This window comes from Pagrus pagrus, assembly GCF_965226575.1.
Source record: "Pagrus pagrus genome assembly, chromosome: 2".
NCBI lineage: Eukaryota > Metazoa > Chordata > Actinopteri > Spariformes > Sparidae > Pagrus > Pagrus pagrus.
Genome location: NC_140186.1, coordinates 21,288,358 through 21,308,446, shown reverse-complemented (window position 1 = coordinate 21,308,446; position 20,089 = coordinate 21,288,358). Strand labels below are relative to the sequence as shown.

At 42.0% G+C, this 20,089-nt stretch overlaps 1 protein-coding gene across 5 annotated transcripts in view; it reads left to right on the top strand.

The window, feature by feature from the left end:
• The window catches only part of LOC311273362 (nucleosome-remodeling factor subunit BPTF-like), a 43,745-nt gene that overhangs the window by 20,987 nt on the left and 2,669 nt on the right, over window positions 1–20,089 (top strand). For 2 of the 5 annotated variants that reach the window (XM_084380383.1, XM_084380379.1), the window contains 19 exons: window positions 295–447; window positions 750–900; window positions 1,220–1,259; window positions 1,635–1,860; window positions 2,120–2,269; window positions 5,880–6,010; window positions 6,398–6,512; window positions 7,093–7,298; window positions 7,481–7,721; window positions 7,914–8,197; window positions 8,536–8,649; window positions 8,824–8,985; window positions 9,404–9,486; window positions 11,997–12,222; window positions 12,444–12,769; window positions 13,067–13,240; window positions 13,612–13,804; window positions 14,432–14,516; window positions 16,817–17,003. In XM_084380383.1, the coding sequence (XP_084236509.1) occupies window positions 295–447; window positions 750–900; window positions 1,220–1,259; window positions 1,635–1,860; window positions 2,120–2,269; window positions 5,880–6,010; window positions 6,398–6,512; window positions 7,093–7,298; window positions 7,481–7,721; window positions 7,914–8,197; window positions 8,536–8,649; window positions 8,824–8,985; window positions 9,404–9,486; window positions 11,997–12,222; window positions 12,444–12,769; window positions 13,067–13,240; window positions 13,612–13,804; window positions 14,432–14,516; window positions 16,817–17,003 (3,247 nt within the window). Of the gene's footprint in view, window positions 1–294; window positions 448–749; window positions 901–1,219; window positions 1,260–1,634; window positions 1,861–2,119; window positions 2,270–5,879; window positions 6,011–6,397; window positions 6,513–7,092; window positions 7,299–7,480; window positions 7,722–7,913; window positions 8,198–8,535; window positions 8,650–8,823; window positions 8,986–9,403; window positions 9,487–11,996; window positions 12,223–12,443; window positions 12,770–13,066; window positions 13,241–13,611; window positions 13,805–14,431; window positions 14,517–16,816; window positions 17,004–19,131; window positions 20,071–20,089 lie in introns of those variants that run through there. The other 3 variants (XM_084380382.1, XM_084380381.1, XM_084380380.1) reach the window with 3 other exon arrangements.

The following is a 20,089-nucleotide window of genomic DNA, read 5'->3' as shown; positions in this document are numbered from 1 at the left end:
ATAACTGTATAGTCATACTCCTACCTGTATTGTAGATACAAAGGCAGCTGGTATTTCCACAATAATTGATCACCTCCAACCTGGTAGCATTTTTCCTGTTCATTAACTCAATAGTATCTTCTTTTATATACTCGGGCTACCCCTGTTATCTCTGTGTTGACCCAGAGAAACACAAAAATGGCTGTCTGAAAAAGACGCAGCCTTTTCATTCTCATTTGGGTGTCAGTGTTTTTATGTTGGAGCACATTTCCTCCATCTTTTCGGGCTCTCGTCCTCATCACCATACCAACCCAGCCCTATCCCCACTCATTGCTACAGAGACATCGGATACTGAAATCACCACCACCGAGATCATCAAGCGCCGAGACGTGGGACCTTATGGAATTCGCTCAGAGTACTGCATCCGCAAAATCATCTGCCCCCTCGGAGTGCCTGAGACTCCAAAAGGTTAGATCCACTAAACACTGGAGTCAGAACAAGTTCTAGTGCCTGAAACCAAAGAACATAGAAACTCACAAAACCATGATTGTAGTTGAGAAAAAAGGATGAACTCATCTATTTGTCTCTGTTCATCACTACAGTGTATTGCTGTTTTTTTTCTATTGCATCAAGAAATAAGACACGATAACTCTCATCTGCTGTTAATAAAAGAAACCACGCACACAGTGTTTAATGCTGTCTTTGTCCACCAGCAAAACACTCAAACAGCCCTTTTGTCTTTTAATTTATTAATTTGTCCACCATCCCAGAAACCCACACCCCTCAGAGGAAGGGGCTGCGCTCCAGTGCCTTGCGCCCCAAGAAACACGAGCCTGCCAAGCAGACGGGCCCGGTGGTGATCGAGACCTGGGTGGCTGAGGAGGAGCTGGACCTCTGGGAGATCAGAGCCTTCTCAGAAAGGTCAGAGGGTCAGGCAGGTCATGCCTACACCTGACATGTAGTGTCAGCTTTGTAGTCTGTCAGAACAATTTATAAAAGTGTCAAACAGGAGAGTCAGATAGATTTTACTGTGTCAGTAGGTAAATATTCTCCTGCCTCTGCTCGAGGTAAATTGCCTGGCCCTGCCAAACTAAAAAGATTAAAGCTATGGATACTAACAGAGTGATCAGACGGAGGATGACTAGAGGTGCTGCATCACTGGACAATATCAGAAAAGTAGGGTGTTTTATGGAGATTAAAGCATGTAAACATTCTAATTTGGTTATTTTTTCTTTCACAGGGTGGAGAAAGAGAAAGCTCAAGCTGCAGAACAGGCCAAGGTGAGTCTAGTTTAGTTCAATCTCCTCAAAGCCTTCATACTTGTTAAAGCAATTACGCAAGAAAGCCTTTTCAAAAGTATGATTCACATTAATCTTACATCTTACTTTTTTGAATAGATGACAATGTTTGATAACTGGGATTCGCACTCAATTAATCTTTTTATATGAGTGAAAATTCGACCAAGACAACAGACAATGTATTCATTTCTACTGACCTGACTGTATCATTTGGCCAGAAAGCAAATGGTTATCCCAGTCTATACCACTGTAATAGCTAATTTCTGAACAACTGATACTATATTTTGGTTTGTTCTTTGAATACTCCTGTCATTGGTTTCTATGGTCATGGTCTGACTGACTTGTACTCCATCTCAGAAACGTCTGGAACAGAAACCAGGCGGAGTCACAGCGACCCCAACAGGGACTCCAGCAACACCTGCCACCACGCCCAAAGTCATCGTCGGTTCACTGTCAGGCCAGGGCACCCCAAGCACCAAGGTGGTGCTGTCCACCAAGATGGGCACCCCCGTCACATTCCAGCAGAACAAGAACTTCCAGCAGTCGTTCGCCACCTGGGTCAAACAGGGTCAGAGCACACAAGGTACTTTGCAGATGTGTGTAACTAACTGTTTGTTGTACTTAAGACTTGGGGAGCAGTAGGGAAGTACAGTGTACTCTTTGTTCTTACTCAAATTTACCATTCACCCTTACATGTTACATTGAGATATAATTGTACTGTATTGCGTTTCAAGACTGTTAATCACTGTGGTGGTTATTGAGGTTTATTAAAAGTAGTGATATTATTGGATTTAAAGTTGTAACAGTATTTGTTGTAATTGATTGTTTGTTTGCCTTATAAGGAGTGGGCACGGAGACCACCGTGGCCACGTCTGGTGGGCACACTTTCCAGATTACGGGAACCTCAGTGGGTGGAAAGGTAGTGACCACCAAGCTGCCGCTGCCCGCCAACAGCAAGATCGTCACAGTCAACGTGCCAACTTCACAAGGAGGTACGGCAGGTTTTAATAAGTCACACCTTGGAGGCAGACCGGAGTGCGCAAGTTAGATTTATTCAGTGTAGACATTACTGCTTTCCATCCACCTCCATCTCAGGATGCATGTATGTTTGTGTTTTCATTGCTCCACCTCAGACCCCACAGCTGAGACGTTTCAAATGTGTCAAAGAAGCCAAATTAGATCTGGCTCGTTAATTGGACGCCATTGTAAGCAGGATAGTTTGCCAACCACGCGCACAGTGCTTGAAAAAGGACTGAGTCTGTCTTCGCTCATTTTAAATGTTGTTGATGGCAGCGACCACAGGCCCAAATATTTTGAAGTCTACAAATTAGACACAAATTAGACATTCCTCGGCCTTGATTGCTACTCTCAGTGAGCCAAACACACAAGTCATTCTGACTTAGAAGAACTAAAGGGCTCAGGTGTTTGAGTGCTGGTCTCTATTCAACGCATTGATCACGCTGCCTCTCTGAATCACTCACACGGTTGTCACAGCTGGTTTTACAATGGTCCTAATGTTCTAAATAATCTTTATTATAACCCGGTTCCAGACATCAGAATCATCGCCCTCATCACTGATTTGTTCAGTGAATCACTGTTGGCTTTGTTCCGCTAGTTCAGTTTGACTTCGCTTAATGAATTAAACTGTTAAAGAATAGGACGCATTAAAATGAAATCACTTACTCTGCAGTTCTGCTCAGTTCTGCACTGGTTTATAGTGTCTTACAGCTCACATTTTGGTTTTCCAGCCCACGTCACTGCTTTGGTTGACTCCCACCGCTCTCGTAATAGTGGTTATAATCGCAGCAGGCAGGAAGTTTTCAATGAAAAACTTGGATAAACACACTCTGCAATACCTGCCCAGCATCAAACTGCAGACAGACAGAGTTAGCGGCTAGTTGATGAAGTTGGAGCATTCAGCAGCTAAAGAATGAGATATTTCTTTCATTAGGTTGTGGGGACTAAAATCGAAGCTCAAAGGAGAGTGACTACTCTGCTCACATTTGCCAAAAGGACACATTGACTCAAGATAAATGCACCGATGCAGGGCACTGAGCAATAGAGGAAGAGGGAGGAGAGTTAAATAAATGAACACATACTGTGTGTAATGTTAAGCTGAGCTTAATTTAGTCCAGCTGTAATAGTGCGCTTGTGCTCTCGGTAAGCTTTTTGTTCCATCTGCTTCTAGTTGACCAAATGTAAAAGGTGCTACTATTTCAGAAGCAGCCAGTTGCTCACTGTGTGTTTTGCTACTGTGGCAGCCCGGTCTGCACCAACCAAATTGTGGTGCCCACTACGCGCCCAACCTTATGAGTCAGCAGCTTAGTTTGTTGTAGCACATCATGTCTGGCTGTGTCCTGTCGGCATGGTAATCCAATAGAAAGCTGTTATTTTGGATGGTAGACTTGTGTAGTCTGAGGTTTAAATCCAGACTGTGGATTCAGGATTGTTCTATCTTAAGTTCGATGCTTTACACCGTTTTTAAAAATGTCAATATTGACACCGCAGATGCGCGAATGGTTTGTACTGAGCACCGCCTGGCCTCTCTGTGGTTCTGTCAAATTATTGGATGATGGATATTGCTTAACACTCAGCAGAGGTGGTCCGTCATGTTGACATGCTCCAATAAAAATTTGACAGCTCTAAGGTGGCTTATATAGGTCAGATTAAGCATTCACAAAATCAATTGCCTGACTGTCTACAGAAGATGTTTTTATTAAATTAAAATGTGTTATTTCAAGTAAAATGCTTTATATAAATAAAAGATAAACAAAAACAAAGGACAGGAAAGGTTCATTTAGAAACCCTTTTTTAAACTGGATCCATGTTTCTTCAAACTGATGTAGAGCTGCAATGATTAGCTGATTAATGGATTAGTAGAGTGAAAGTGAAGGAATTACTAATCGATTTGATATTCAATTAAGCTTCTCAGTCATTTTTATGCAAAAATGTCAAACATTTGCTGGTTCGAGCTTGTTCAATAAGGACTTGCTGCTTTTCTTTGTCATCTATGATGGAAATGAAGAGTGGTTGGGTTTTGGACTGTTGGTTTGACAAGAGAAACAAATTGAAGACGTCACTCTGGGCTGTGGGAAATTTTGATGAGCCTTTTATCACTTTTTTTTTTTACATTTTACTACGACTAAATGATTAATCAATGAACTGTGAAATTATTTGGCAAATTAATTGCTGATTGAAGAACATTAGTTGCAGCCCTCGTTCCATTTTTACAGGTGAAAACCCTTTTTAAGGCCTAGAAAATGACTGTTATCCTGTTTTGTCAGTTCTGTCAAGCTAAAACTGTGGAGAAAAAATCATGATGCAATGATGATGCCATGAAGAATAGCATCTCGGTGTGTATAGTACTAATACATGTATCATTTATTACAAAACTGCTTAAATAAAGCATTGAAATCACCAGATAAAGAGAATAATATTATGCAAGGATACAAAGAAAGTGATTTTTCTTACCTTTGAAGTTATCATGAAGGAGAAACTGAGTTCAGGTGGAGTGTAACCATTTAATGGACATGTGTATTTATCCAGCATGACTGTTTGATTTGACTGTTTGGGCTCCCTGTTTGTTTTGGAAGGGCTCAAGGAAGTTAGGCAGGAAAACAAGTTTACCCTGAGGTCTGCTTCCCAGACAGGTAGCCCTCTATAGCGGGACTCCGTTTTCCTTTTTTTCCCTCCGTCTTTTTGAATAAAAGTATACCTCTACACTCACCAGAGTCCCAACTCCCCGACCTCTCCAAACAGCCAGTCCATAGAAAAGCGTGTTTGATGTGTGTGACCAGAGCAGCTACTCCCCTGGTCTTACGACTGGGTTTAACGTCTCCGTTTGAAGAGTCTTGATGTATAGGTTTACCTGCTCGGTTGCGGTTGAAAAACCACAGCAAGAAGGCAGCGGAGGAAAAAGAGCAACCCTCATGGTTTCCATTTCTGCCACCGGCTTCACGTGAGCTCATTAGGGCAAAGAGCCCGTTGAACAAATATGAAACGCTCCCTTTGTCAGATTAAAGTTGAAAAAAGTGGAATCTGAATTCATGCATAATGTATGAGGGGGTTCAGTTATGTTGGGGGAAACCCAACTAAGCTCTCAGTGAGCCTTTGAAGATTTTGTTTACCTGCTCAACTAATATTTACCACAGCTGTGATCAAACGGTTGGCCATCTAGCAAGGAGAGAAGCCCACAATTAATGTATTGAGTTGTGTTAATGCAGGACTTCTTGTAACATAGAAATATGTAACCTCTGATTCACATCAGTAATTGTATTAGGGATGTTTGTACATTTTACGATTTTTGTTGGTGGATGTGTTTGATGTAGTAAAAGGCCTAAAAACTAAATTTAATCTCTCTAAAATCTTTAAAAATGCAGCAAGCAACCCTAAACATTTGAATCTTAACTGTCCAAGTCTTTAAACTTCAAACTGTCTTGTCTTTGCAGCATTTCTCTCATTCACTCTTAACATGCAATACATTTGAATATTTCTCCCTCTCTCATCTTTCCACCAGTTTCTGATGATTATGTCGTGACTGATTTGACTCTTTTCTTCTCCGTTGTTCACTTTGGTATCTTTCTGTGTCTCTTCTCTCTGCAGGTGTGGTTCAGCAGAAAGTGTTGGGTATCATCCCATCCAGCACAGCAGGCGGTGCTCAGACCTACACCACATTCCAGCCACGCGCAACCACGCTCAACATCAGGCCCAACACCCCAGGCTCCCAGCAACAGGTACATCTGCCCTTCATCCTGCTCTGAATTATCTGCAGAGGTGTTTTTATTCATGTTGCCACAACTGAAGTCTGTACAGCTTTGCTTCTTGTTTTGTTCTCATTGTGTTTGCAAAAGCTCTTGCATTACTGATTCTGTTACCTTTGCTGTTCTTTTATTGCAAGTGTGTTTTCTCTGTATTATTTATTATGAAAATAGAATAAAATGTATTTTGTATATATAATGCCATACTGTTTTTTTTTTTCTAATCCGCTCCAGACGAGCTCCTCTCTTTGACCTTGATTTATGACCTCTCCCTTTCCTTTTGGCAGATTGTGACAGTTTATCAATATGATATCAGCTTTGAAAAAACTAATTAGTAACGTTTTCATGAAAATATCCGTCCAGGTTCTGGCAGCTGGTGGTCAGATCCGTCCAGGAATGACAGTGATCAGAACACCGATCCAGCAGACGGGACCAATGGGAAAGACGATACTCCGAACTCCCCTTGTGGTTCAGCAAGGTAACAAATAGTAACTCATCCTCAAAGAATGACTGCATACTGGCAGCAAGTTTAACAGTTTTTACAGTCTTGACTGTTTGTAAAAGGCTAAATTTTAACCGTTATGTTTTCAAGGTTAGGAATAATTTAATTTGAATATAATCCTTGAAAATAGTTGATTTTCATACATAACCTGGTGTTTTATCTGCATAATCACTCATGTAAACCAAAAACCTTAAAGTATTTGAGATGAACCGATTCCATTGTCATATGTTTGTTGTCTTCTGATGTCACGATCAATATATACAATAACAGTTGAAATTTAAAGCTGGTAAGATAAACAAAGTGCCAGTATACATTATTAATTACATTTATTCTGTAAACTTTATTTTTCAGTGCGTCTGTAATACCGATTTAGATGTGATGACAAAGGCTTCATGAGTGAAATTTTTTGTTTACGTGCTTGAAAAATGCTTTAATTTTACACTTAAACTGCCGTACGAAGTTTAGCAACAAGCTAAAATTGAACTGTTCCATCATGTCTGCTTGTGTCAAAGTGTTGTTAAATTTGCCATCTTCTTTATACAAATTTCTCCTCCAGGTCAGGGTGGACAGCAAGTAGTGACGCAGATCATTCGTGGCCAGGCAGTTTCCACGGCAATATCTGGTGCCAGCCCTGTCGCCACGGTCACAGGCCAGGGTGCGGCCAGCCCCACCGCAGCAGGACAAACACCACCTGGCACCCCACGGTCGCAGGGGCAAGGCCAGGTTAAACTGACCCTGGCACAGCTCACCCAGCTCACACAGGTTAGTGAGAGAGACAAACTTCAGTATGTCTTGTGTGACTACGTGTAAAGAGTTTGAGATGAACACCATCCAAACAGCAATGAAATGTCTTTGATAAATGATTTGAAATGAAGGATACTTAATAGACAAATGTATCAGTAGCATATAACAGGCCTCTCCCTCTCTTCATTGCCTCTATGTAGAAGCAGCAAGCGGCGTCAGGTGTAGATCGGCAGGCTGGTGTCGGTGGTACCCAACAGGCTTTGACGGTTATGGTTCAAGGCCAGGGCCAGACCACCGGTCAGCTACAGGTCATTCCTCAAGGGGTCACCGTCATCCCAGGACCCGGCCAGCAGCTCATGCAGGCAGCGCTGCCCAACGGCCAGGTGCAACGCTTCCTCTTCACCCCCTTGGCCTCAGCGGCCACACCCACATCAAGCACAGGTATGCAGATGATTTTTGGTCAGATTAGTTTCTATAACACACTCTTGAAATAATTGTGATGTTAAATGTGAATTTGTTGCCTTATATGCAGGCCTTTTGAATAAAAAGCATCATTAGGAAAGTCGCTTAATACCGTGGCTGAAAGAAAACATCTGAGACCCTCTCGCCCTTTCTTTCTCTCTCTCTTTCCAGCCACCACAGTTCCTGGCCAGCCCAACTCCACCTCCACCAAAACCCCGGCCCAGCCCGCCCAGCAGGCTGCCGCCCCCGTCCAGGCAGGGGCTAGCCCCTTGGCCACCACCAGCACCCCTTCGTCGGCCACCCCGCAGGGCCAGTTACCCCCTCAGACGCAGGCTCACATGCCCATCCAGTCACCCACCTCGCTGCAGGTGAAAACGCAGGGAGGAGCTGCCCAGCTGCAGCTGCAACAGACGCCACAGCTCATCAGCGTGTCTGGGCTGCAGCAACAGGTACAGGTATGGTTAGCAAAGATCAGCACTGTAGTGTTAGCCATAATCACAGCTGTAGTTCAGATGACCTTGACTAAATGGACACATGGTACGAGACTTTACTGTATTGTGCAAAACAATTGCCAATATCAATAAGTCTTAGAAAGCCTGATTTATGAAGCTCAATGTGCATTTTTAAATGTTTAACCCTTGTCATTCAGTGAACTACTAATGTAATCTATTCAGCCATTCTTAAGGTGGCACCCTATTAAATTAAGGTGGTATCTAACTAATCTAAATAGTCGTATAAAAGTTTTCCTTTCAACTTTGTTAAATTTGTGTATTTTCTGTGTTGTTGGCTGTAGGTGTTGGCCCAGCTGCAGGCCCAGCAGGGTGGAGGCTCTCTGCCACAGCACATCAAACTGCAGCTTCCTATCCAGATACAACAGACTGGGACCACCTCAGCTCAGGGAGGACAGGTAGGGCAGCAAGCCTGCTAAACCAGATGCAACCTATGTCACCTTCATTGGACCTTGCTAAGGGGCTTGAAACAGCATCATCATTCAGTGCAGATGACTGATCACCACTGCTTTACACTCTTAGACTAGACTCTTCAAAATCTTACACCTCATCACACTTTGTTGTCCGCACAGATTGGGAACGTAGTGACAATCCAGGCAGCTTCTGTCCAGGAGCAGCTGCAAAGGATCCAGCAGCTCAGAGAACAGCAACAGCAGAAGAAGAGACAAGCCGCAGAGGCCAAGAGGGAGCAGGCCCTCAACACAGCCAGCCAGAGCGACATCATTCAGAAACAGGTTTGTGTTTGTGTTTGAGTGAGTGAGTGAGCGTGTTCAGGCACCAAGCATAGCCGGGTCATCCAGCTCTCTCCCTGCCATCAGCACATAAACAGTCACTGTCCTCCAAACCTCCACTAAGACTGGGTTTATTTTTTCAGCTTGGGCCTTGTCTCTGTTTGTTACTACTGTGTACGAGTGTATTTTCACCTGTCTCTCTGTGTATTTGACATGCTGCACTATAGTGCCAGGTCATATTTAATAATAATCCATTTCTATAGATATTTGTAGTACACACTAAAGTCACAAGGGGTCGTTGAATGAATTCCAGATGATAGTATTTATTTTGTGCTCAAATTTAAAGATGTTATCAGGTTGTTTTTTACTTTGCTGTAGCCATCTCCTCTGTTTTGACATGTTTCTGCATCATGTGTTTCAGGTGGTGATGAAACAGAACGCTGTGATCGAGCACCTGAAGCAGAAGAAGACCATGACGCCTGCAGAGAGAGAAGAGAATCAGAGGTTTGTATCCAGAATTTCGAAAATCTAGGAATTTATATTTTATGTGTCATTGGTGCCATTTTGGAAGGTTTAGTAAAGTGGTCAGGGCCATTGTGAGGATTTTCTCACACTGTCGCAACATTATGCATTAAAGAAACTGAAACAATAGCAGTACAGATATTATGTTCAGGGATATGTGGGACAGTTCTTTGAATGGTTGCCATCTTATGCGTCCATGTTCTGATCATATCAAACCATGACATCGTCACTTAACCACTCTACACACTCTCCTCTGTCCATTTGGCTTTTGTCCAACACCTCGTTGGGAGGTACTACAGCATGGGAACGTTTGGGTGTGTTGCCACCAACAGCTGCATGCACTCAGTGTGACCCCGACAAGCAAGAACACAAAGACAAACCCATTTATAAATGAGAGGAGTATTACACTAAAATCACACAAGGCCCCTCAACCCGACACATATTTATCAGGATGTAGCAAGTTTAAATCTCTGTACAAAACAATGTATTACCTTGGCATCATTTGAGAAACAAATTGAGATAAAATACTCCATTCTACTTCCTTTCATTGTAGCTTCTCTACAGTACTGTGTGAAATGGCGAAGAAATTTAATAGCCTCACTTTAATTAGTTACATCACACACATTGCTCTTGAAATCAGATACCGATGTTTTGCTTTAATGTAGTGTCACATGTTACGAATTCTACCTTTATCAAGAGCCAAAGGTTATTTATTGTGGACCTGGTACTCAACCCTACAGACTATCTGAAGACCCAGAGTGTCGAGATGTTGGTTTAACTTTAAAAATAAGCAGAGTTGGGACTATTCAAACTATTAAAACAGAAATAAAATCTATAAAATAAAAGCCGAAAAGCTTCCCTACTGTTTTATATACTGTAGATAGGTTATACCTTGACCTACAGCTGACCCTGACAACCATGTGTTTATATCCACAGACGGTGTGTCAACACTGTGCCCATTCACACAAACCTGAAATACCAAACCCAGACTACCGTGACATCACTACAGTAGCTCTGTCTGTTGTCTGTCTCCCTGCTTATTTTTCATCCTTTTTCCATTTCTTCATGTCATCCTTTTCTCTCACTTTTCCTTCAAAACACGTCTCCGTTAGTACTAAACTGTGACATCAGTTCGCGGGTGTTTGTGTGTCCTGTTTCATTAGTTTCCTCCACTTCCTGCGCTGTATTTGCAGTGTTAACTTCAGGGTACATGCTGTAGGAGACCTGGCCCGTGTTTGACCTCATCGGTCATGGACGTGTTCTGTGTGTTCACACAAGCATGTACTGAACGCAGCTTTCTGTCGCTGAACAGTTTTCGATCTTAGTTGTGAACGTTCGCGAACACAAGTGAACATACCGTGGTTTACTGTAAAATACTGACGTTCAATTCCAGCAAAATGTTTGAGGAGATTATGACAGTATCTCCTAGATTATTTGTCTTTTTCTTTGCTTAATATTTCTCGAACCTCCCTTTTAATTTGCAGGAAGTTATCATTACACAGTATATGACCCTGTATCCCCATGTGAACTTCTTAGCTTGAATTTACATGTATGATCTTTCTTCCTCCTCTTCCCATGTTTACAAGAGCGGTGTGGCTTCCCAGTGGTCATCTATCTGTCCATCTCTCACCATACCTCTCCTCCAACCCTCAGCTCCACTCCCCTGCTACTGAAGCACAGTGGTCTCATACAAATAAACACTGGACAACCAAATAGCCCTCTAACATCTGTAAGACACGTGGCCTAGGCTTGGTTCTCGGTTCTCACAGACATGTTGACACAACTGCATCACTTTTAGGAAGGAGCCATGTTAGGTTCAGGATTTAGCCTTTATTTGTCAGTTCACAGCACAGAAAGGAAAGATTTAGAGCCAGATGGAGATGAGAGGACTTTACAGTTACATGGCTTACTCAACTGAGTCAGAATGCCTCAAGGACTTGCGTTGAGAGAAATGCTCTCATTGTTCATTGACACGCACTGCCATTTCTCACATGTGGAAAGTTAGATGTTTGCATTTTTGAAGTAGCCAATAGACATGCAGGTTGTACTTTCTCAAACATTGAGGCATTGTTTGGATTAATACTCCTGCCCACTGGTGTATCAGAGGGATAACTTTCTTCCTCTGTGACTTTGACTGAGCTGACTTCTGAATCCAGATTCAGATATGTGATAATCCTTTCCCTCCCTGCTCTTTTATCCTTCTGTTCTCTCTCAGCAGGACTGTTATGTGTATTTCCTGCCTTTAAGAAAATACCCTAAATGGGCCACAGCCCTTTTTCCACATGGGTGCTCATTAGATTCAATAGCGATACTTCTTGAACTGTGTTTTTAGGCAAGACTACTCATTTTGTACTGTATTCATCCTCACTATACAGTACTTTACTATACTATACAATAAGCAGTCATGATCCTCTTTTGGAAAGGTCAGGCGGATATGAGTCTATAATTAACTCCTTTGCCATCTCCCCCTCCTCCTGTTTGTGCCTGTCCAGGATGATCGTGTGCAACCAGGTGATGAAGTTCATCCTGGACCGGATAGACAAGGATGAGAGGCAGGCGGCCAAGAGGAGGAAGAAGGAGGAGGTGGTGGAGGCCAAGAGAAGGTTGGCCAACGCCAGCAAGCTCTCCTCGCTCTTATACCGGCACAAAGAGAGCCTCAAGATGGAGATCCTCAAGAAGCGGGCACTTCTAGACAAGGAGCTGCAGCTGGAGGCCCAGGTATGAAGGGAGAGAGGAAACGAGGGATACAACATCAGAAACATCTGTGTCCTTTAAAATATTGTTCAAAGGGTACTGTTGTAAAACAAGGAGGTACATGCAGATAGGAAAATGCCCTCAAGAATGCTTTAAGCATCACACACTCAGCAGAAAATTCAAAAGACAAGTATGAAACAAAGTGATACCATTTAACTCATCTATCCCAACATCACACTCCTCAGGAGGAGCTAAAGAGGGACCTGTTGCGGATGCGGAGGGAGAAGGAGAGGGCTCAGGCCGCAGCCCAACAGGCAGCCCAGGCCGCCGCCGCTGCTGCCATCCACAACCAGCAGCAACACGCTCTGGCACACACGCACAGCATCACCTCTCAGCACCATCTCACCACGACCGTCGCCTCGGCACACAAGAGGAAACGGGAGGAGGAGAGGGAGACCGTGACGTCAGCCAAGTCCAAGAAGAAGAAGATGATCTCAACGACGAGCACCAGGGAGAGCAAGAAGGACACCAAGCTCTACTGCATCTGCAAGACGCCGTACGACGAGACCAAGTATGATGATGCTTTCTTGAATACTCAGATATATTCTCTAATACTCACAGATTTTATTATCCACTTGGGGAAGCACGGTGTCATTAGGCGTAGTAAAACACTGTTTCAATTTAAGAATGAAAAGAAAGTTTTTGTTCCAAAAAGTCAGATGATATGATGAGATTTACCCAGTGCCACTCACTATTAAACAACATTAAAAACATAACGCTGGTCATATGATTTAAATACCACGATAAAGTTTGATATTTGTTGCCATGCTGTTAACTACTCTAGTGCCATTCTCTTTTCTCTGCAAAGGTTCTACATTGGCTGCGACCTGTGCACCAACTGGTATCACGGAGACTGTGTGGGCATCACAGAGAAGGAGGCCAAGAAGATGGATGACTATATCTGTGTGGAGTGTAAACGGGGCCAGGAGGGCAGCACAGAGGAGCTGTACTGTATCTGTCAGACCCCGTACGACGAGTCCCAGTAAGGAACCGCAGGACTCGATATTGTTGACACTTTTATAATTTTATAATGTGAATAATAGGTTTACAAAAAGTATTCCAGACTTGCAACCATCTGGAGCTAGCATCAACAGGCTACCTCCCTCAAGCAGAAATGTAATTTGAACAGATTTGGTAGCATTAGCTTTTCAGCAAATACATTGTGTGAAATGTCAACAAAGAAGCACTAACGCAGCAGTAACCAAGGACTTACTTCATGTCTCTAACTACATCTCACCATCTCTACTCTCCTGATTACTTAAACTAATTGTTTTATTGATAAAGCACATTGAAACTTAAATATGCAAATGGCTCTACATCACAACCAAAAGTGAGTACTTCCTGCCTTCCCAGGTTCTACATCGGCTGTGACCGGTGCCAGAACTGGTACCACGGTCGCTGTGTGGGCATCCTGCAGAGCGAGGCCAACCACATCGACGAGTATGTGTGCCCACAGTGCCAGTCGACGGAGGACGCCATGACGGTCTTCACGCCGCTCACAGACAAGGACTACGAGGGCCTGCGGAGAACTCTACGTTCCTTACAGGTAAAATACTACAGTCGGACAGAAACAATGCCTGCTGTACTACTTTTTACGTTTTTCACTGGTGAAAATAAACTGTATGAATAAAGTAAAATTCTCTTCTGGAAATCAAAATGGTGGACAAACTACATTTGTGGAGGTTTACTCTCTACTGCATCACTGCACATTTACTGTACAGCTACAGAAACACTCTCGGCAGTATCTGAAGCAGCAGCACTGTAGCGGTAGTTTTATTATGTACTCCAACACAGCTCCTCGTCGCCCCACTACAGTGTAAGAGCAGCAAACAAAAGTCCTCTGTGTCCGTCTTATCTGATGGGTTTGGCTCCCCAGAGCTCCACTTGGACAGCTGCCTGGCCTCAGCATTTTTTCTCTAGTTTCCCTTTCTTTTCTCCTCCTCCTCCTACCTCTGCTCCTCTCATTTTCCCCTCCTCTCTACAGCAGTCTGTATATGTGAGAGAGCAAGAGAGAGAAAAGAGGGGAAGAAAACAAGAGAGAACATCTGTGTTGACCCACCTGCTCCCAGTGTCATTTTCATGGTGCTGTTTGTTGTTCTTCATCAGTTTCAGCTTTCTCAAGTGTCTCTTCTTTCTCTTTATGCCTCCCTTTGGGCCCCTCCCTCCTCTGCAGGCACATAAAATGGCGTGGCCGTTCCTGGAGCCAGTGGACACGAATGACGCCCCAGACTACTACAGGGTTATCAAGGAACCAATGGGTGAGTGGAGGAAATGTGTCCGCATAACAAGCAGAATAGTGAACACTGACAATGAGGTTTGTAATTGAATGTTTCCCAGTTACTGTATCTCCTACCATACTCTGCGAATTTGCCCCCAGACCCGTCTGGGCTGGCAGCTACTGTGGACCCACTGTGGCCACTTCTGTGTTCTTACTTAAAGCTGCTATTGGGAATTACTGACAGACTACAGAGCAGCTTCTTACCTCCGGCTCATAAGAAAACAGTTTTAATTTATGATTTATCCAATCCGGATAAGCTGGAATCTGAACCAGTGAAAGTCATTAAGAATAATTATAATCACTATATTTACCAATTAACAATCTTTGCAGTACTTTAAACTACATTCCTCTCCTTTGATTTTTATCTTGAAGCCTTTTTAAATGAAATTAGTATCAATAAGTAAATTAAATAAACCGTACAAATGTTGCATGTTTTACTAACATTTACGAACAGTTGCATGTAATAAGGTGGTAATTGATTTCCACAGCTTACCTTCAGAATTTGAAGGTATCTGAGGCTGATTTAATGTTCTTTTCCTCCCTTTGTTTTCATTCATGGTGGCATTTATTTTCAAAACTTGTGTGTTGGTATTTTTGTATAACTTGTGGGTGAAACTTCCTGTGTTGACCAGAAGTGTTAACAAGCAAAGCTGATTTGGCCTTTGGTATCTTTTTCAGTGAGATTTTGCGGGTGCAAAAAATTGTTTATCAACAATTTTGATATTCAAGTAGTTGTTTATCCAACGTTATTTGTCATTTATGAAGCTAGAATACCAAATATTTGTTATTGTTAATTGAATATCTTTGCAGTTTGCACTGTGGGTTGAGCAAAATGAGCTTGAACTTTCCAACATCAACTTGAGCTATAAGAATTTGTTATAGATGTTTTTCACTATTTTCATTTTACAGCGATGATGAATAATTCATGGATTATTTTTAAAGAATGGTCATATTAATTGGTAAAGATACCATTACACAACATAACATTATAGAAACCTATTAAAGGAAAGCAGTGATCCAGGCTGTATTTTGTGAATGCGGAGCTCTTTAAACTTGTAAGATCATATCTTTAGTGGTTTGGCAAACTTCACGTGTTTGTGGCTCTGCGCTGTCGGAAAATATTAAGATTCTCGTGAATCAGCAGATACCCAGCACTGAATTACCAAGACTTGGATTGGGATCTCTACTCGGAAGATTAAAATTGCCCTCAGGCGTGCTGTTTTCATTTCATAATTACCTCAGGCGATTACGAGGCTGCAGCTCCTTACTGGAAGTAACACCCAGTCTCTATATCTTAAACCTGGACACACAGCCACCAGGAGACCAGCAGGGAGGAAGCCCTCCAACTCAGATCAAACCGGCCATGTAAATGGGGACTTGCGTCAGCAGGGCCTTTTTGAACTTCCACACAAACAAACCGTTAATGAGCTGGTCCGGGGTCTGCCGGGCTCCCTGTGGAAAGGGACCAGCCCCACACTCAGCTCCTGTTGGTCCGGTCCTGGAAACTCTAGTCCTCCCGTCTCCCCTCCACCGCAAGAAAAAGACCTTGTTGGTTTTCAGAAAATTAAAAGGAGCGTTTGGCTGGTGTAGCTGCAGCCGTTGGTAGTTTTTGGAGGGTTTTCGAGATGAAATCTGATGACGGAGAAGAAGGAGGTCTTTGATATTGACCATGAGGTTTGTAAGCCCCTGGCCAGCTAGGTGGGGGTTGAGGAGGTTAAGAGTCAGATATGTTTGTTTAAAATGCAGCCCCAGGGACGCCGTGCAGAGCAAACCACCGGCAGCGGCAGATTTTGTGAACCCCCAGACGTTGCTAATTAGCTACCCTTATTTTTGTCAGTTTCTAACTTGATTTTACCAGGTTGCTAACACTGTCAAGAGCCTGAGACTTGGATGCACTTATTTGACGTTCAGATAATGACGCTCTCCTCAGGAATGACGCATCGGTCTGACCTGGAAGGCTGTGTAGATCGAGGTTAAATCTGGCAGAGGTTTTGGATTTTTGCTGTCACATATAAAGTGATTAACTGTGCTCCCAGGAAACATATCTGAATGTCTGTCAAGCACATAATAAGCTGCAATTACTTTGAAGCAGACATGTTGATTTGTGGAACAAAAGTCAATTAGAAAAGCCATATATTTATCTGCTGCTTCCGCATGTGTGATGATTGTCTCTGGCAAGAGTTTGCAATTAAATGTGTAGGGTTTTTTTTCATTCATTTGTGTTACATACTGTTCATACAATCGTTGACCCAATGTGTTTTTTAAATCCCCTTTTCTTAGACCTTTCCACCATGGAGGAGAGGATACAGAAGCGGGAGTACGTCAAGCTGACAGAGTTCGTGGCGGACATGACCAAAATCTTCGACAACTGCCGCTACTACAACCCCAGCGACTCGCCCTTCTACCAGTGTGCCGAGGTTCTGGAGAACTTCTTTGTCCAGAAACTCAAAGGCTTCAAAGCCAGCAGGTAAGATGGAGATGATGATGATGATGATGAGCACTGGTGAGGAAAAGAAACACAAAAAATTAGCAGGTGACTTTGAGAAATGGAGGAAGTTTCAGCCCCTCAGAGAGCATCCACCTGGCAGAATAAAGTGAGACTAAGTCATTAGCGGTTCCAGCTGTGGCTCCGACCTCTGACCTCCTCTGACGCTGTTAGACACAGACTTTCTCCAATGAGAGCAATAAAACTGAACTTGTCATGTGCTAACGGAGTTCAATGACTCCTCCTCTCTTTGATTTGCTGCTTCACCATCTTGTGTTTCCTAGAAACATTAAATAATTTAAAATAACTCTTCTTGTTTTTTTCCTTTTTTTTTATTTGCTTGTGATCAAAAGCTCGTACAAACCAGCAGGCTTCTTATGTCTCACGGACAAGTCGGCATCATCTCCACTGATAGTGTTACATTTTTAAAATGATATATGATATCATGGTATATTCTGTATCATTTTAAAAACCTGAATTGTTTAGAGTGCAGCAAGGGATGCCTTTCCCTGCTTAAACTCTGCAAACTGTACAAGCTTTCAGTCGCGCCCTGGTCCTCTACTGTTTCTTATTGGTGGTTTCTTCATTCAGCCTTCAATCAGCTGATTTTCCACCCATAACAACATTTCTGCTTCAGCTCTCACATGCAATTAAGGGGCATTTTCAGCAGTTGTTTATAGTGGAGTTATTGATGTGTATGAATGTTCATACTTGATTTTTTCCATCTTTTTTTATTATTGCACTCTACAATTTATACTGTATAGGCTGAGAAGTATGAAAAATCGGTGCTTGACTCGACTCAAACCTGCTGGATCAGGGCTTTTTAGGTTCATTCTGGGATGGCAAGGCGAATTTCTTTATATAGCACCATTCAGACACGAGGCCATAGGAATACATTAAAAATAAGACAGCGGGACTTTTGTTTGAGCGGCCATGTAGATTATTTCCTAGCGTCCCTAAATTAGTATCCATGGACCCTGTATCTTGGCCATTAATTGTTTTTAGTGCACAAAAGTTATAGTAGGGGAACATAATGAGCCTGGGGGCAAGCTTTTTTCATTTTAAAAAGCACGCAAATAAATAGAGAATAAACAAAGTTATACATCTTGTTAATTGGAAGTTTTCGTAGACCTCAGGTATTCAGAAACTCAAAGCTGCTTTGCTTTGACTCTGGGAACAGAGTAAATCTGTCCCAGAAGACCTGAGCGGTCTTGAATTAGGTCTGCACGATGGTAAAACTTTTTTTTTTTTATCATATTGTGATGTGATTAAGGATAAGTAGGAATGATCATTTATGCATCACAATTCTCATTTTTTCTAAAAAAATATATTAAAATAAATCATGATAATGTGACATTAGTTGGCGTCTGAACCAAATAAATATATTTTCTTACCTTTGGAGAACAAGATTGGGAGTCTGTGCAGTACAACAGTACTTCATTGCACATTTTACCTTTATCAAAAAACTGCAGCTCCTTGTGATTTAGATATTGCACTTGGCCATATTGCAATTTCTATTACATTTTGATTAATTGTGCAGCCCTGGTCTGGATGCTCCGTAATGTTCAAGTAAATCACAGATGTATTTAAGCCCGGGAACATTTAGTACTTTATAGACGAGTTATAGGATGAAGCAAAGCTCTATTTCATCTAAACCATTTTATCCTGTTCTTTATGGCCTTAATGTTATTGCCGCTGCCTATACTGCAGTTTGGGCTCAGCTGTTTCTGCTCGATTGATCATCATACAACATATAAACTCTAACAACTCCACTATCTACTCCTGCTTGATTATGCCTCTAAACTCACTCACTGCATTGCCCTCGCTGCGTGATGTGAATGATTTGGGTGGATGCACACTACAAGATTTAAAGGACAGGTTGATTAATAAATACTTGTAATACCTACTGTTGGTTATACGGCTTTGGCTCTGCTTTTTATTTGCTAAAGAACAAGTTGAAGTAGGAAAATCTCATTCCAGTTTTTATGTTTCATTAGTTCAGTCTGTCTTGTGGTTTGCATCCAGCTGTATGTGCCTGAAAAGGTGACGTGCTTCACCTGCGTGTATTTACACCATCCATTCTCTCTCTCTCTCCCTCTCTCTCTTGCAGATTGTGATGTCAAACTCCTGGGTGCCGGGGTCACTCTAAAAACAAACAAAAAATAATGATTTGGTAACCCGGATGTTGCTGTTTTTACTTGTTTAAAACAGCGTTAAAAACTTTGTAAGAAAGTGCAAATATTAAGCCACACTGTAGGTGTGATCCTTTTTTATTTTAGAAGCAAAGGAAAGAAAAAAAAGTTTCTACTGTCTAAAAAATGGCAGCCATGTTGGTAACACAAAGCGTTCAAGGGAAAATGTATTTTCTTACACTTCTTGCAACAGATGACTGATATTTTGTTTATGATTAAGTTGGATGTAAGACAAAATATGAAGTTTTCTTGAGATTCAGTTTTTTGCATAAAAAGCTAATGATTTTGTTCATAAAATCTGACTTCAGTTCCACACACACATACATACATACATATACACACACACAGATAATTTATCTTTTAATTTGACAGAACTGTTGTTTATCGTCTTGGTCATAACATGCTGCAGCAGAACAATTTTACCTCATTTCTTAGCCGAGAATTTTAAAAAAGCATGCAACATTTATTAGTTTCTTTTTATTGGCTGTACCCATGTATAATGTTATTTCATGTGCATATTCTATCTTTTTGTGAAGGACTATTTTTATGTTCTAAAGGAAATAATTGTGGGATCTGTAAAGATAGATTGGAGAAAAATGTAGTTTAGCTTTCATGTTCTAAATATGGTAAGCTCGACAGTCTCCAGTTTAAAAAAGAAAAAGTCCTTGTATATACACTGTTGGGCCGCCGTCATACACTTCAATTACATTTCACCAACATGGCTGCTTGGTCTCTGTCAAAGTGTCTGACCCACTGGCATCCAAAACATGTTTTTGTTTTGTTTTGTTTTGTATTTCCCCCTAGTGCATATTTTTGTCATATTGTAAAGCTTTTAATAAAAAAGGAAACGACCAGAAGTTTTCCAACTGTTTTCTT